Below are 16,658 nucleotides of genomic sequence, written 5' to 3'. Positions count from 1 at the left end.
CTCATCCGGAGCGCCCTGAGAGGAGCCCGCAGAGACGACGTGAGGTCACTTTGGACCTCCCTGCTCACCGCAGATGGATGGACACCGAGCTGGGACACTTGGTGCCCAGAACATCTCCCACATTGCCAATGACCACCTGTGGCCATTAACGCTGAGAGGGCTTGCAGGTCCGAGCGTAACCCAATCAAATGCTGATCAATCCATTGAAAGCCCCTCTCCATGAGAGTCGCCAATCTCTCAATGGAGGAAGCCTGATGGTCTGACATGAGGTTCATGCCATCACTGACAATCTGCCTGGATTCCTCCACCACAGAGACCAAGTGAAGCACACCCTCATGTAACCCCGCTAGATGCTCCCGCGCACCCAGCCGCTTGTCCTGCAGCTGCTGCATGGCAGACATCTCCAGAGGTACATTATCACGGCCCGACTCAGCATGTGCCTGGTTCCCTGCAGTCCTCTGGCTGCTTGTGCCATCCGCGCACTCTGCCTGTGCCATCTCCTCCAGCGATTGTGAAGTGCCCTCTCCACTGTGCCCCGGGACACTAGCCGACGTTATAATCCCCACCGATGTGGTAGTCGCTGCACTGGTGCCTGGCTCGCTGAAATGAAATGACGCTCGTGCCAATTGACGCCCCTCAGGTGTGGAGGGGGGGACTCTGGACATCCTCCTGGCGGCCATGCGGTGGTGATGCTGAAATTAACAACAAGGAAAGTGGATCAGTTAGCGTTCAGTCAGTAACACAATTCATCCCTTTCCCCCCCAGGCTCATAATGCGCTCAATCTTCAAGAACCTAAGGAGACCAACATTGGTGGGGTGGTAAATAGTCAAGAGGAGGCCCAAACATTACACGCGCATACAGACAGGCTGGTCAGATGGCCCAAGGAATGCCACATGGAATGTTATGTGGATAAGTGTGAGGTTTTGCACTTGGTCAAGACAAACAACGTACGGGAATACAGGAGAAATGGTAGGACCGTGGAAAGTAAGGACGATTACAGGGACCTTGCTGGGCAGACCCATTAAGGTAGCAGAACAGGAACATAAGGCATTTAACAAGGTAAAAGCCAGACTTGCCTTTATTAGCCCAGGAATAGAATGGAGGAAAAGGGAGGTCATGTTGCAAGTGCAGAAAACACTATCAAGGCCACATCTACACTTCTGCCTTCAGTTGTGACCTGCGTTTCATGGGAGGGATGGCACTGAAGTGGGGGGAGTGCAGAGGTTCCTGACCAGGATGCATGCCGACCTGGAGAGTCGGAGTTATGAGGAAATATTGCATACACTTGTGACATTTGCCGTGGAGCAGAGGAGATTGACAGGTCACATTATTGACCTTCATACCGTTATGAGGGGCATAGAATGGGTGGACAGAAGGCAACATTTCCCCTTGGCAGAGGGATGACTAACGTGGTAGCATTTATTTAAGCTGAGTGCCATGAGGTTGACAGGTGAGGTGTTGAGGACCTTTTGGACAGAGTAATGTGGGACACACTGGCTGAAAGGGTGGTGGAGGTACAAACCCTCCTAAGATGCAATAAGTATTTGGATGTGCAGTAGCAATGCCATGGCATGTTAGGCCATGGGGATAGTGGTCAGAAATGGGATAAGGCGACTTTGGAAGGTGCTAGTGACGCGTATCCTCAAGGGGCCGAGGGACCTTTGTGTATGACCCACACATCTGACTGTATCAGCCTGTGAATGAGCAGTGTTGCTGCATTAACAATTGTAGCAACCATCAGTGCTTTGGACGGTGGGGAGACAGAGTGGATGGAACTGTGGGCCTCAAATACCTGGCCGCTGTACCCCAGCCTCACCAACACCTGCCGACCTGTCCGCTTGGCTCCTTTCTAGCTCCATGGCCTGTTCTTTAAAGTGGGTCAGAGTGTGCAGCATGGCCTGGCCACCACCAGTGCACAAACGCTCTTGCGTGTTGTGCGCAGTTTTTGCCTGCAGAACAGAGAACACCTTTTATTGGGGCTGATCGCTCATGTACTCTGCACGCGCAGCCCAACCACAGTAGCCCATCTGAGGCCTCCAGCCGCTCCTGTCCACACTACTGGTGATCAGTCACCAGAAGATAGTACAGCCGCTCCCAACCCCCTCCCCCAACGGCCACCTTGGACACATTCGGCATCCATCACTTTCAATAACATAGGGGTCTTAGCGTCCATGGCAAGGAGGCGCAACTAGGTGCGGCACCGAGGCCAGCAGATGGCTCTTGGCCACGATACCTTGAGGCTCCCCTTCCACCATTTCATCACCATCAATAAGACATGTGTTGGAGTTCTGAGTATGTGTCTAGCTGCCTCTCCTGCAGGTTGCCCCCAGACTACTCAAATGAAAACACCAACATATGCTGCAGGGAGAACCCATCTTCTCATCAACCACTAAGGCTGATGTAAGCATGGTCACTATCTGTTTGCCCACCCAGTGTGCGCCAAATGCCCAATGCAGTAACGACACTAAGATGTGTTGGGCCGGGGGGGTGGGGTGGCCTCAAAGGCTAAGGCCACCTGCTTGGTCAAATGGCCAAGGCTGACATGGTACTCACCCTTCCAGAGCGCAACAAACACTTGAAGTGCTTGCGGCACTGGGTCCCTGTTAGACGGACAGCGTCATGGGAGCTGACCACCTCCACCACCTCCTGCCAGGCCCGCAGGACATGCTGCCACCTCCGAGAAGGGCAGCAAGGCAGGCATCAGAGAAGCAAGGGGCACATTGGCCCCCCGCTGGCCTACCCTGCAGCCTGCCCTCCTCCTCCTCTGGCCTGCCCTCCTCTGGAGTCCGCTGTGCAGACCCCCTGCACCTGTAGCTGGCCATGGTGATCGGCCTAAAGGTGGCTGCCTGGCCTTTCTTTATACAGACTGCTGGTTCCCCATTGGAACCGGCAGTTTGTACATGCCCGCTGCAATTTTGAAAATGCCACTCTCCATGGGAGTGCGAAATGCGCTGAGCGGGCCTTAATTGGCTCGCCTGTGCAAAATGGCGGTGCGGCACGGCCCGGATCACCGGTGGCAATCGGCTCCGCGCCCACCCACGATTGGGTCAGCCCCGCCCGCCTGACGAATGGAAAATTCTGCCCTAAAAGTTACTATTGAATCTGTTTGGTAGGTATTTTGTACTATCCCCATCGCATTTGAGTCTGGGCTTGGTCTTTCAAGGCTATGGAAACTGTTCTGACCACAGCTCTCCTGTTGGTTTCTTGGCAAACCAACAGTTTTCTTTTATGTGCCCAGGCTTGCCGCACTGGAAGCAGGCAGGACATGTTCCTGTTGATTTACTTTCTGGCTCTTTCTTTTTAAAGTTAGGGATTGACTGCAGGTCTTCACTACTTTCCTTTCCAATGGATCTATTTCTGTTCCATCTCCCTCCTCTTATTTTTCCTTTTCTGGTAAGAGTTACTTGAGCAAATTTGTTTTGGTTTATAGGTTAAGTCACAGTCATCAGCCATGATAGTTGTGTCTCTGACTTTGGAAACCCTTTGTTCCTCCTATTTTGAGGCTGTTTGGGAGATGGTTTTTGAACTTCTCTAACAGTACTCTCTCTTAACCCTTCGTAGGTACAGTCAATCTTTAGAGCTCAGATCCACCCATCAGTTGCTAACTGTTTAGTTCTCTCAAACTCCAGGAAAGTCGGTGTAGGCTTTTGAAGGGAGTTCCAAAACGTTGGCGGTATGCATCTATTAAGAGTTCATAAGCACCGAGAATTTTGTCTGATCAGAACTGGCAGAAATCTTGGCAAGCAGCGTGGAATAAATTTCACGGACCTTTCGTACTAGTGGACCTTGTATCAGGAGTGTCCAAAAACTCTGCTGGCCGTTGCAATTAAGCTGCCGATTTCTCAAAGGCTGTAAAGAAAATTTCCATATCCTCCTCTTTAAATTTGGGGATAAAATCAGGAATACTTTAGGAAATCAAAATTTGTCTCTGGGCTGAAGGTATTTAAATACTCGGTAAAATCAGGTTCTCGCTGCCTGCTGCAATCTGCCTCAGTTCTTGATCTTTCCGTGTCTGTAACTCTCTCTCAAGCTTTTCAAGCTGGAAAGCACACTCCTGCTGTCTCTATTGGAATTCCCTTGCCTCCCTTTCCTTCTTGGGTTCTCTCTCTTTCTCTTCGCTTTCCTTCTGGCCTTCCCATTCCTCCCTTGCCTGAAACTCTAACTCTAGACTCTGCCCTTCTAGGTAAACTTTGGCTAAAATAACCTGGTTTGTTTCAGGTTCTGTATACGCTACCTGTTCCAAATCTGGAGTAAGGCAGAGATGCTCGACCAGCCTGTTTAACAGCTTAGGTCTCCATGCTTTATGGTGTATATTAAGCTCTACCTGCTTAGCTATGGCTTTTAGTTGTTCTATGTTTAGGGACACTAACTTTGGCCACGTTAAGTCCTCTTCTGGCATAAATGCTTTCACATCAGAAGTAGCCATCTTATTTTCTATTGTTAGCACTCAAAGCTTACTGCTGTAATCCCTTTTGGTTTTTGTTTCAACAATTTCGGCAACGTTACTTTTCCCCTTCGACTCCCAATTCCTTTGAAGTCAGATTTGGCTCATTTGCAATAGATACAACCCTGGACTGCAGCACCCAATTTTGTCATGAACAAAACTAATGTGTTTTATTACTGCCCATAATCAGTGCTTTTTTGTATTTAAAAGGTGTGTTTTTTCTTACCCTCAGAGTGATTGTCCCAATTTAATAATCCCAGCAGCAACACCTGCCCCAGATGTTTAAAATGCCATGTCTCACTCACCTGTCTCTCTGACTGTCACATACAAAAATTAGATGCAAATGAAGGTAAAACAATATAATTACAATTTATGGTTGTCTTCATCTCTTTCATGGCAAGCATGTAGTTTCTTAGATGAATTGATGCATTAGTTGAAGTGAAGGTCTTGTGAAGCAGAGGATTCTCAATAAGCTGCAAGGCTTCTTTTACTTGTATTTTCAGGAGGTTAGTTCTCAGGTGAACTTGAAATTGGAATAGGTTGTTTGGGGGGGTGGAAACCTTCTCACTTTCAAGGTATTTCTGTTTCCTACCTTAATTGCTTAGATGACTCACAGCTGGTTCAATAGCTTTCTGATGGGACTGTCTATAGAATATACTTTCTTGCTGTTATTTTAAAAACACACAACAAAATAGCTTCCTCACCATGTGACTTGTACAAGTTCAAAGTCCTTTTCCCAAAAAGGAATGGTGTGGTTAATCACACATCCTGAATTGACATTTGCCACCTTGAAATTCACCCAGTCTAGTTGGATCAGGGATCATCATAATACAATGGAAGATCAATGGGATCCATTCACATTTGTTTAACACACATTGAGTTTCGATGCTTCTTTTGTCCATGGTGAAACAGAAAGCTGGAATGCTGCAGTTCTTTTGTTGATGGTTCATCTTTAAATAAAGGGATGTGAGAATTCCCAGAGGGCTGTGAATATCCATATTTAATTAAATATTTGCTTGAGACTCAAGACTGTCTGGAGCCCAAAATGCCAAAAGGCCATCTGAATTGTTGTGGCTATTTTAAATAGTCTGTTTGTGTTCAAAATTCTAAAGCTTTGAATGAAAGTTCATAACATACTAGAACATGACAAGAACATTCCCAGTTTTCTCCAGTCGCTCCATGTTAACCGAAGTCTTTCGTTCCTGTTACCATTCTAACAAGGAACCAGTTAGCTCAGTTGGATAGGTAGCTAACATGTGGTTCTGAATAATACCAACAGCGTTGGCTTGATTCTCATTCTGTCTAACATAGACTTGGGACCTGTATCCTCTCCTTGCCCCAACAGTGAAAGGCAATTGCAAACCACCACTGAAAAAAAAAACTGCTAAGCAAACAGCTCCAGGTGAAGCATCAGCAGCCAATGTGGCAAGGACCTGCCTTCAGGCAGAGCACATGACACGACCATTCTTGTAAATCTCTTCTACACTCTCCAACGCTTTGAAAATAAGGTGTGGTGCCCAAAATTGGGCACACTAGTCCAACTATGGATTAATCAGGCTTTTAGGAAGATAAGCAAAATTTCCTTGCTTTTGTATTCTTTGCCTCTGATAATAAACCATAAACAGCCTTCACAACTTGTCTCGCTACAGTTGCAAACCTTTGTATGTACACCCCCTAGGCCACAACTTAGGGTTAGCAGCATTGGGCCCAAGCCTGTCACAACTCAGCTGCATTTCTCATGCACCTGAATCGTGGCACCCAACCTCAAGCTTCAAGTTCAGAGGCCCAAAGTTTCAACACACAATCCTAAAAGCTATATCCATGGCCATTGCCAGGAACCAGATTTCAGTTCTGGAGCACATTTTAGTGGAGCTTTAGTAGTTTTCAGTGGGAGGGATTTGTTGTGGGGTGACTCAGCCAAGGTGAGGAGACAGCCACAGTAGGTGAACTTCAGTCATGGCATAGGAAATAACTTAAGTAGACTACCCAAACATCAAACCAGGCTAGAGGAAGAGAGGAAAAGAACCATGGATGTCACAATGTCCTTGTTTTAGAAACTGAGGACATTGAGAAGTGGGGAAAGGTCCAGAGTATATTTAAATTGTGTTGTTTCTACAGGAGGTGAATAACTTGCGCAGCCAGTGTGAGAGGCTGTACAGTTATGACTGGATCAGCGTCCCACTCGTTTACACACAGGTAAGAATCACTGTTTCAGGGTATAGTTCAGTGCTACACTGGGCAGATACATCCACAATACACCCAGAGAATGATAACTGAGGCTGACACATTGGGCAGGTTCACTACTCTGTTTTGGGGATAGGAATTACTTCTGACATCTCATAACAGGGCAAATTGCCTCCTGCTATTGCTTCAACAGATTTGTAGCTAGGATTTGATATCAGCACAGGCACAATGCAAGCCGGAGAGCCCTCCTTCCTCCTGGACAGAAACTATTATATTGTAAAACTTGAAGTTATTCTAATTTTAGGAAAGCCACATTTGTTTTATAATAATTTATCATAAATTTAGACACCAACACAAGCTTAACCAGAGATAGGCCCAATTCAAACTGGATAAGATTTTACATACCATGCAGTTCATAGTTGAGACCAACATGATTATTACTCTACTTGTCCCACCCCCCCTCAAACCAGCTTATATTTCACCTCTCTTCTATTTTTACTTAGTTCTGTTGAAGAGTCATATGGACTCGAAACGTTAACTGTGTTCCTCTCCCCAGATGCTGCCAGACCTGCTGAGTTTTTCCAGGTATTTTTATGATTATTAATTCTTGGTTCAGTGCTGACTACACATCATCCAAATATCAGTGTTACCAACAGCAAAAACTGACTGCATCAAAGACCCATTTCAGTAAAACAGAGATGGAGGGCAGACTGATTCTATTCTTAGCCAAGGCAATATATTTGCTAGACTATTTTTAATTTGTGAAAGAGCTGTGTGCCATTCTTGTGGCAGCATTACAAACAATCATACAGTGTGTAATTCAATGAAGTAATTTCATGATTGACTCATAAAATAAAAGGAAGACTGTGACCCTCGAGATACATCTGGAGTCTGAATCTAATTCTAATGACGTGGTCGACTTGCATCGGTCTCACTGTGTTTGTTATATCCCAGGTCGTCACCATTGCCGTTTACAGTTTCTTTCTGGCATGTCTGATTGGTCGGCAGTTTCTCGATCCCAGTCAGGGTTACCCAGGCCATGAGCTTGACCTCTGCATACCCGCCTTCACCCTGTTGCAGTTTTTCTTTTATGCTGGTTGGCTTAAGGTAATGACTCAAACAAGACATGTTCTAAAAAAAAAAATCACGTGTGTAATCTTGGGAGGATATACCATCAGGGAATGAGTGCCCTTCCCAGAAATCCCAATATGAAACCCCCAGATGGCTAGTTGACAAATGCACTGCCCAGTGTTGGACTGAGTCATCCAAGTAGGTCTCAGGCTCAAAATCTGGCCTGTACTGAAATAGGTAATCTCAGCCAGAACAGCAGAGCAATACAACAGACCTCCGCACACTTGGGCTAGGGAAAAAGAAAGAGACAATAGGAGAAACAAAATTCAGCGTTTCCATTATCCAGTGACCCGTGCTGGAATATACATGCATCAAGACTACAGATGCGGACAGTATCTGTCCTGATTATGTTGGATTTCATGCCAATAGTCTTTCTTTAGACAAACACATGAAGAATGGCTGAGGTACCTGAGGTGATTGGTGCCTCAAGCAGTGCCTTTGGTAGAAGAGGAGAGAAATAAAGCAGGGAAAGAATTCCATACATCAACCCCCTCTTTTTTAATTGTGTAAAACTTCCCCCTGTGATCTGCTCCAACAGACTTGAGTTGCAAGGGCAACTATAGAAAAGACATTACGTAGAAACAGTTGAATACATTAATGGTCCTAAGCTCTACAGACCACGCGGTCTCATGATTGCTGGTTTGTACTGAGTTAGTTTGTCTCTGCTGGTGTGACAGTGCAACTACTACAATTGGCACTGATGCCTCTGTACCAATTAGAATTAAAATCAACAAATGCTCAATTTCCTGACCTTTACCAATTGACCTCTGTAAAAAGGGCATGTGTGTGGATGTCAGATGAGACAGGATTGGCGGTGCTATATTGCACGAACAGCCTGCTGAAGCTTGTTGTTTCGGCTCGGGCATGAAGGTTGGCCACTTGGATGAGATGGTCAATGCCATCAAGAATCCGCATCTTCGGGAAAGAGAGAAATTGAAAATATGGCGAGTCTTTTCTGCATTTCTTAACTTAGCAAGGAATAGCAGGAACAAAAAATTAACCTTAAAAGACCATTCTCATTGTTAACCAAATTGTTTGAAACTACACAGGTGGCTGAGCAGCTGATTAACCCTTTTGGCGAGGACGACGATGACTTTGAGGCAAACTGGCTCATTGACAGAAATTTCCAGGTAATCAACAAACTGTCCCAGAGACCTAGTGATAAGAAACTGGAAGATTACAAAACCAGCACTATCATGTCAGAATAACAGGGGAATTTTCAGGAAAGTCAGTAAATTGATACCGTGGCAGGATTCTGTTTGTGAGCAATTAATCATACAATAGTGGTTGCCTATTATTATAGATAATACACCATGTATTGATATTAAAGCCTTGCATACAAATGGAATGGCATAAACAGCTACAAAGGAACAATTTAAAACCTATAATTTAAATCACAAGGTCAGATAAGTTATAAGCTGTTGAGCCTGATTCATGATTTAGTGGGACATTAATATCTTACTAGTTCAGCTGATGGAAGCTTGAACTCTAACAAGTTGAAATGATAGGACTTTATTCTGTGAGACTGTGATTCTAGCAATCAGCTAAAGCAGCTTTAGCTTCCAACTTATTGGGCTGATGTATCCTTAAGTGCCAATGAATGGACCCAAGGAGGTTCAGACTCCAGCAGTGAAGTTGGTGGGACTTTCTGATATTAGCAAGACTGCTGACATCTTAAACTTTTCGGTATGAAGGATGATAGGAGCTTAGCCTTATTAGATTAGATCAGGCTAATATGTTTTTATGCTCTGGTGAGTTAAACTGTTGGGATTTTCACCTTCAAAAGCGGTGTAAACCTTCAACCCTTGTCATGGGAGCTCTGTTTCCAGCTGACTGGAGTCTTGGCCCCCAGAGGTACGTTGCATCAAAAACAGAGCATAGAATTAAATGCAGCTGTGATTATCGCATTAAATTATGGGTCATATATTTTCCGCAGCTGTCTAGATTCTCCCGATTTGACAGTATTTCTAAAGCGAGAGAGTGCGAGGCTCAGGCAGAATAACAAGGAATGTGAACATTTGCATGGTGCTTAACCTTTACGCTGCTGAATAAACAGTAACCCATTCCCTTGTTAACAATTCTATACAGTTTATGCTTATTCAGCGGGTTAAAAATTAGTTTAACATGTAACTATGTGGAATTTGTGTTTATTCAGCACTGTAGGGATAGCTCACTGTACTCACAGAATTCCTGCTTATTCAGTAATGTGAGTTACTGATTACGTAATTGTACAGTGGTTTAGTTTTTCAGCAGGGTTGAGATTTTAAATATCCTGATTTTTGTTTAGGTTTCTCTCCTGGCAGTTGACGAAATGCATCAGAACGTACCAGCTCTTGAGAAGGATAAGTACTGGAATGACAATGATCCTAAACCTCCATACACTGCAGCAACCACTGAACACCGGAAAACCTCCTTCCTTGGCTCCACTTTTGATATCAGGTTAATTGTTTTCACAGTGAAATTCTTTATGAAGCTGAAAAAACAAAAATTCGCCAATAATTACAGTGGCAGTCGTGGCCTGTCAGATGAGGCACAGCTATACATGCCTTACCATCCAGCATATCACCATGGCAATTGGCCTTTGTGCATGCACAACGTGTTTGATTTTCTTCTGCACAGGTATCTTTCACTATACGAAAAAAGCATGGTCAAAGATAAGAAGAAAACCAGTAAAGACATGGGAGGAAAGGGATAATAATTACTTTGGCAAAGCCAGCTCCTTTCCTTGTTCTTACTGATGTGCACAACATAAAACTTTGCGTTTTGTAATCCAGGTATCTCCCTCTCTTATTCCATAGCTCCAAACTGGCCCCTAAATTAACCTGACAGCCCTTCTTATGGAATCCAACACCACAATGTGGAGCATGATTCCACCACATGGCTCCTTTATTCTCACCCAGGGCTTGAGCTGCTGCCAACAGCGACACCAACTTTTGCTCTCACGCACACACAAAATTCCAATGCCTTAGCAGAGGAGCAGCCTCTGAATAATCATGGTTCATGCGTTTAGGTAGAACATGAGCAGATGGCCACGTGATAACATTATTGTTACGAATTCATGGGATTAGTGGCATCAGTTAATAATAAAAGTTTATTCATTGTAAATTGCTTAACGCTGCTGTTAAAATATGGGTAGAGTAATATGTTACCGATACATTCAGAGAATTCTGATGTTCTTATAGTTTTAATAAAATCATCAATTCCAGGGCCTCCTTTTCCCTTCCTTGTGGGAAATGGCCTGGCTGCCATTTGGCAGCAGTCTGAACTGGTATATTTGAAATCAGGGGATGAGTTTTATGGCCTCCCACCGGCATATTTGAAGGTGGGGGGCCGGGGGGGTTCATAAAATAAAATGGGGGGCCTGGCAACCACCTTCCCACCCATCCCCAAACTGTCTCCCATATTACAGGGAACAGGTAGAATGTCAGGCAGACCGCCTGCTCACTCTTGGGCCTATTGAGGCCCTTAGGTGGACAATTAATGGCCTCAATCCACCTGCGCCATTATAATGCGTGCAGTGGGGGGGGAAGGTGAAAGCAAGGCCTGGCAGTTTTCACTGCAGAAGCTGTTGGCAGGCAGAAAGTCAGGGGTACCTCCTTTGGGGGTGGTGGTGGGATCCCCTGTTCACATCAGAGGCACATCCTGCCTCCAAGATCACAACCCTCCCCTATAAGCCTCCCCCACTGGCCTCTAAAACACTACCACTACCTCCACCCCCTCAATGGGGTCTGCCAGGCAGGCGGGTCCAAAATCCTCAAGTCCATCATCCATGACACTTCTTCTCTGGGGACAGTTTGATCCCGGTGTTGCTGGGATTATAGAGCTGCCATCCAATCAGACTGGCTGGCAGCTCTCTAGGGCAGTACTTACTCCCAGATGGGGATGGAAGACCCACTCAAAATCAATTAAGGCTGCCCCCAGCACGTTATCACTGCTGGGCAGCCAAGTTTCTAGTCAGCAGGGTGCCGATGGACTTCTCAGTCCGGGGAGTGGGGGGGGGGTAATCCATTCCTCTGTGAAATCCATCCCCAGGAGCTCAGTGGATGGGGAATTTCTGGCACAGAACTGCATTCCAAAATGTGCAGCATTTCCAAGAGTAGACTTCAAGCAACGCAGTACTTAGGTTTGTGGCTGTTGAGTAAATCTTTATGAATATCCCTACTCTGATTTCCTGTTCTCATCTCTCCCTTCAGGAATTGGTGCTTCCCATAGAGAACAGCTATATTCAAAGGGGCACCCATATTGATGCTCCAACAGGTGGAATCCCTGGGTTCTTGTATTTGACTTCCTTTCTCAATCTTTCTCCTCCTCTATTTTTTTCTGCCAATATTCCACCCTCTCTTCCTCTTCTAAAGGTGTGAGCTCATGTTTGATTAAGGTTCTACAGCCACTGGCCACCCTTTTGAACCTACCCGAGCAGCAGTTTTTCACGTATGACCCTAGTCCATAAACTTTAGCAGACTGTTCCATCATTGGGGCATCACCCATCAAGGATGTTTTCCAACAGAGGTTAGTGGATAGCAGCCATTAGGGAAGCCTACTCCTAGGCCTTGGGCCTTACTAGTTCCACCACTGATTATAAAATTTAATAGAACGGAAAGAAACCACTTGGCATTCCATATCCTTATAACGCTTTGTGAGAAAATTTTTCTCCTAATCTTTCCCCATGTAGTTCTGCCAATTGTCTTAAATGTATATGCTCTAGTTGCTGACTTACTGACCAATGGAAATAGTGTTTTTTCCCCTGATTACTTTGTAAAAGCCCTTCTAATAGATCTCTTCTTTGTTCTAATATAATGAGGCCCAGTTTCTCTAGTCTTGCCTCTTAGCTCAAGCATCTCAACCCTTAGGAAATCTCCGTCGCATACTTTCCATTACTCAAAACTGTACACACTATTCCAACTGTGACCTAACCAATGATTTGTATAGATATGGCAATACCTCTTTGCTTTTGCACTCTATGCCTTTATTTAGAAGATCTGGGATGCCAGATACATTCTGAACACAAGGAGGAGATAGGTTGAGCTGGAGCAATTCCACTTCTTATTTCAATTTTTGTACTTTTGTACTTTCCAGCCAACTTTATTGACCCCCATCCCTCTCTTATCTAGTATCTCTCCCAACTGCCCATTCTTCCTGTGTTAGACATCGAGTGGTGGTGGGGTATTCAACAATCAATGCCTTCACCTGATGCTCACACGTACACATTTTCCAGCGGGTGGATCACTAGGATGATAGTAAAAGCAAGAACCCTGACTGAGCTTCATCTCCTTAACCGATGGCATTAAAGCCAATTATAGAATCCCAACTGTTTCCCTGTGGATTGAAGTTGGAGTCTAAGGAACATGTGCACTTTCCACCAAAGCGTTAGGGCTCCAGTCTCGTCTCAGCACATTCCTCTGGTGTCCATAGCTTTCATAAACATACTGTTAACTGAAATTCAGTGCTGATCCTGAGCCAGTGGATTAGCAATTAGCCTTTTTATGTGATATCAGCCATTGGTGATCACACAAGATGCCACATTTTCCTCATACTTTTCAAAAAGCTGAAAACTCCATGCCGTAGACAAAAAAAAGTATAGGTTAAACTAATAGTTATATTTATACACAACATAATACTACACAGAAGCAGTATAATGACAGTGTGATGCTTAAACTAATAAAAGGTACATAAGCTCCACATGAGGAACAAAATAATCTTTTGGAACATATTTCTTACATTTCTCAATTAGTTAGAATGATTTGATGAAACTGGCTCTTTGTAGGGTTACATGATGAAAATTGAACATGAATGATATGTCTGTCCAATCTATGGAATTCAGATCTCCAGATAGACCTAAAGCAGCATAATGGGCCATGGGGACTTTCAAGTTATAACCATACCATGGAAGTCTACAGGCAATCTAATAACACCATGGGCAGAATTTAATGTCCTCCCCCGTGGTAAGTTTGGTGGCAGGGAGGCATTTAATCAGCTGCAAGGGTGGCGGGTGGGAACCCTGCTGCCTTCCTGCCACTTCCTCAAATAAGTCTGTGGCAGGAAGGCCCATGGCTGGCTTTCTCAACCTGCTGCCAATTGAAGCCCATACATGGGCCATTAATGTCCACTCTAGGGCCTCATCCTGCCCCGAATGGTATTCACTCAGCAGTGGGTGGGAGACTCACCATGCAGGAAGCCCATAAAGCAAACCCTATTAGGGTTGCTTACAGGTTCCCGGGGAGAGGCCCTTGTTCAAAGGCATTCAGTACCTTAGTGAGAGACCTGGCATCAGGAAGGGGGTGGTCGGGTGACAACCAGCCCCCTGTCCTTGCTGCTGACCCCCAATTCCCCACCGCTTCAACCTCCCACCCCGCAACCCCCTCCCATGATCATTCACCTCTGCCTTGGTCCATCAGACATCCAAGGGCTTGGGTGGATGTACTGCCACCTGTGGCCTTCACCGCCTCCCTCATGGCGCTGCCAAGCAATGAAGTGCTGTTGGCCTCTGATTGGCCAGCAATCCTCAGCAGTGGAACTTCCATCCAGAGATCCTAGACCCTGAGGAAGGCCCATCACTGCCTACTTAAGTGCCCCAAAAGAGGTGAAATGGCTCTCGCCAGCTCTCCAGCTGGAGAACAAGACCTCCACTGCATCCATTAAATACCACCCAACATTTTGTTTATGTTGTGGAGAGAGCACTAATGATGGGGAATTACTGTTTCTACAAAAATCTATCTTTAATGGTTCGTCCATCAGGAAAACTGAATTCAACGATTCCTAGATATTAAGCTGCAAACATTAACATTTCAAAACAGCTCATGGTCATCTTGCAACTTTTGACTCAATTAGCTTCTGGACAAATGTTTTGACATAGATAAATAAACTTCAAAGACAAGCATCTCTAATTGCCATGGCCCAGCTGTGCCGCAGCACAATCTATTCCCAATTTGTTTTTGTATCACATTTTCCTTATCCATTTAGAAGTACGTAAAATATCATTTAGTGAATGCACATTTCCATCCAAAAACTGTTGAATAGTAATTATGACTTCAAATCCTAACCAATTTATTTTTCCCTAATCAAGGAATATGGAGGCTAATGCTACCTCAGCTGAGATCAGCAAACGCGGGAATCTAATTTGTCTAGTCAGTCAGTTGTACAGTGACTTTGCATTGAGGAAACCTTCAGAATGCAAGTTTTTTATATCTTGAGAGACACAAAGTACTTTGTTTATATGGATATTATGTTTGCCTACAGAAAACTTACATTTACATCCCTTACAGCATGCTTAAAGAGGAGATGGAGTTCCAGCCCCTGGAACAGATCAATGAGAATGAAGAAGTAAACCACGCCACTCCTCTTCTGAGTAACTTAGGACGACTCCTAGGAATTCCATCAACCAACTTGCAGAACATTTCAAGATCTACTCCTCGAATTAACCTAATAAGGAAGAGGAATGGTGCATTATCGCAGGCTGCTACGTACAGCTTCCTGAGCTCAGAATCAACGCCTAATGGGTTTCATAAGCCAGGATGTCTCCCTCCAAATAGACCCTTTGCAAGAATTCACCGAGCCTCATCTTCCTCTCATTCGCCATTAGGATCCACCCTAGGTTGTGTGGCCTTGGATAACGAAGCAGGGGATTTTGACAGCTTCATCTCCTCTTCACTTTATGACAGACCTGGTTACTATAGCGCTCCTCAAACACCCATCCAATCCATTCCCATGACATTTCCACTCAAACGAATTCCTTTAAAGAAGCCCTCTATGCTTGCCAACATCTCGGTCTCCTCTGCTGGAAACCAAGGAAGCAACAGCAGTGTGTCGGCCTCCAAAGCTGACGAGCTGGACAAGGGAAACAGCATTAATGTCAATAAAGATGCCTCCCTGAATGAACCATCTGAGAAGGTAATAGTGGTGGACAGTAGTCAGGCAGCAACTGAAGTAGAAAGTGCTACAAGTACCCATTCCTTAAACAACAAGGAAGCTCTTATGCCTTCATCCAGCAGCTTGAATCATGATAGCTGTAATAGCTTACTACTAGTTCCTGAAAGTCCACACTGTCTCTTCATAGACAGCTCTTCAGACACAGATAAACTTAACGAAATGAAACAAAAGCTTAATACAAGCATTGGTTTCCGAGCACGTAAGCATCCTAGACTGACCCTAGAGTCCCTTGGACATGCTAACAGTCCAGACCTTTCAAATCCTTCACTCAACACTCCAGGCTGTGGTACAAACATGTCCGCCTTTTCGTTCACACCAGTGTCTTCCCCAATGCTGGGGAGGTCAAGGATCCCAAGTGGGACCATCTCTGGCACTGATTATAAGGCAGGAAGCACACCTTCCCAAGGGTTTTCTGAAGTGGGGACCTCTTCCAAGTACACCAATATAGCCACTCAATCCATGACCACTGCTGAATGTACCAGTGATGCCAATATGAAACCACATCTGAAATATGAGACCGTGCCTCCAAATGATACAAGATTCTCGCTCAACGATGGGGACCTAGTCAACTTGATGGATATCATAATTGAAACAGCAGAAAACGTTCCTGAGAATGGGAAGATGGATAAGCACTCAGAAGCAAAAGACTGAGATAAAACACTGAAGACTGCGTGCGTCATTTCCTTTGGTTGTCCTTCTATACCTTTACTTTGAAGCCTTATTTTGAACATAGCAGATTATATAATGTAACTCCAAAGTAGCACTTGTTAAAGTAGGCTTGCACAATGCAATGTAATGTTTACTGCAGTCTTGCTGCACGATGATTTCCCTTTGCAGAAGCAATTCGAGTGGAATGAAGTAGGATATTTTTAGTAGGCTTTTAGACTGGCTTTTCACTTTTGAGTATACCAGCCTGCTAGCTGTGAGTGTCCCATGGTGAAATAGGTTTCTTTTTCCATTCTTGGGATGTGG

At 44.9% G+C, this 16,658-nt stretch overlaps 1 protein-coding gene across 1 annotated transcript in view; it reads left to right on the top strand.

Annotated features, from left to right (window-relative positions):
* LOC144685070 (bestrophin-2-like) overlaps positions 1–16,337 on the top strand; it is a 38,721-nt gene extending 22,384 nt beyond the window's left edge. The window contains exons 6-10 of the mRNA XM_078549606.1: positions 6,564–6,641; positions 7,584–7,736; positions 8,810–8,890; positions 10,048–10,199; positions 15,023–16,337. Coding sequence (XP_078405732.1) covers positions 6,564–6,641; positions 7,584–7,736; positions 8,810–8,890; positions 10,048–10,199; positions 15,023–16,337 — 1,779 coding nt within the window. The remainder of the gene's footprint in view (positions 1–6,563; positions 6,642–7,583; positions 7,737–8,809; positions 8,891–10,047; positions 10,200–15,022) is intronic.
* The last annotated feature ends 321 nt before the right edge of the window (positions 16,338–16,658 follow it).

The sequence above is a fragment of the Cetorhinus maximus genome, chromosome 9 (genome assembly GCF_964194155.1).
Source record: "Cetorhinus maximus chromosome 9, sCetMax3.hap1.1, whole genome shotgun sequence".
Taxonomy (NCBI): domain Eukaryota; kingdom Metazoa; phylum Chordata; class Chondrichthyes; order Lamniformes; family Cetorhinidae; genus Cetorhinus; species Cetorhinus maximus.
Note: the sequence above shows the minus strand (reverse complement) of the source record. Positions and strands in the feature narration are given on the sequence as shown.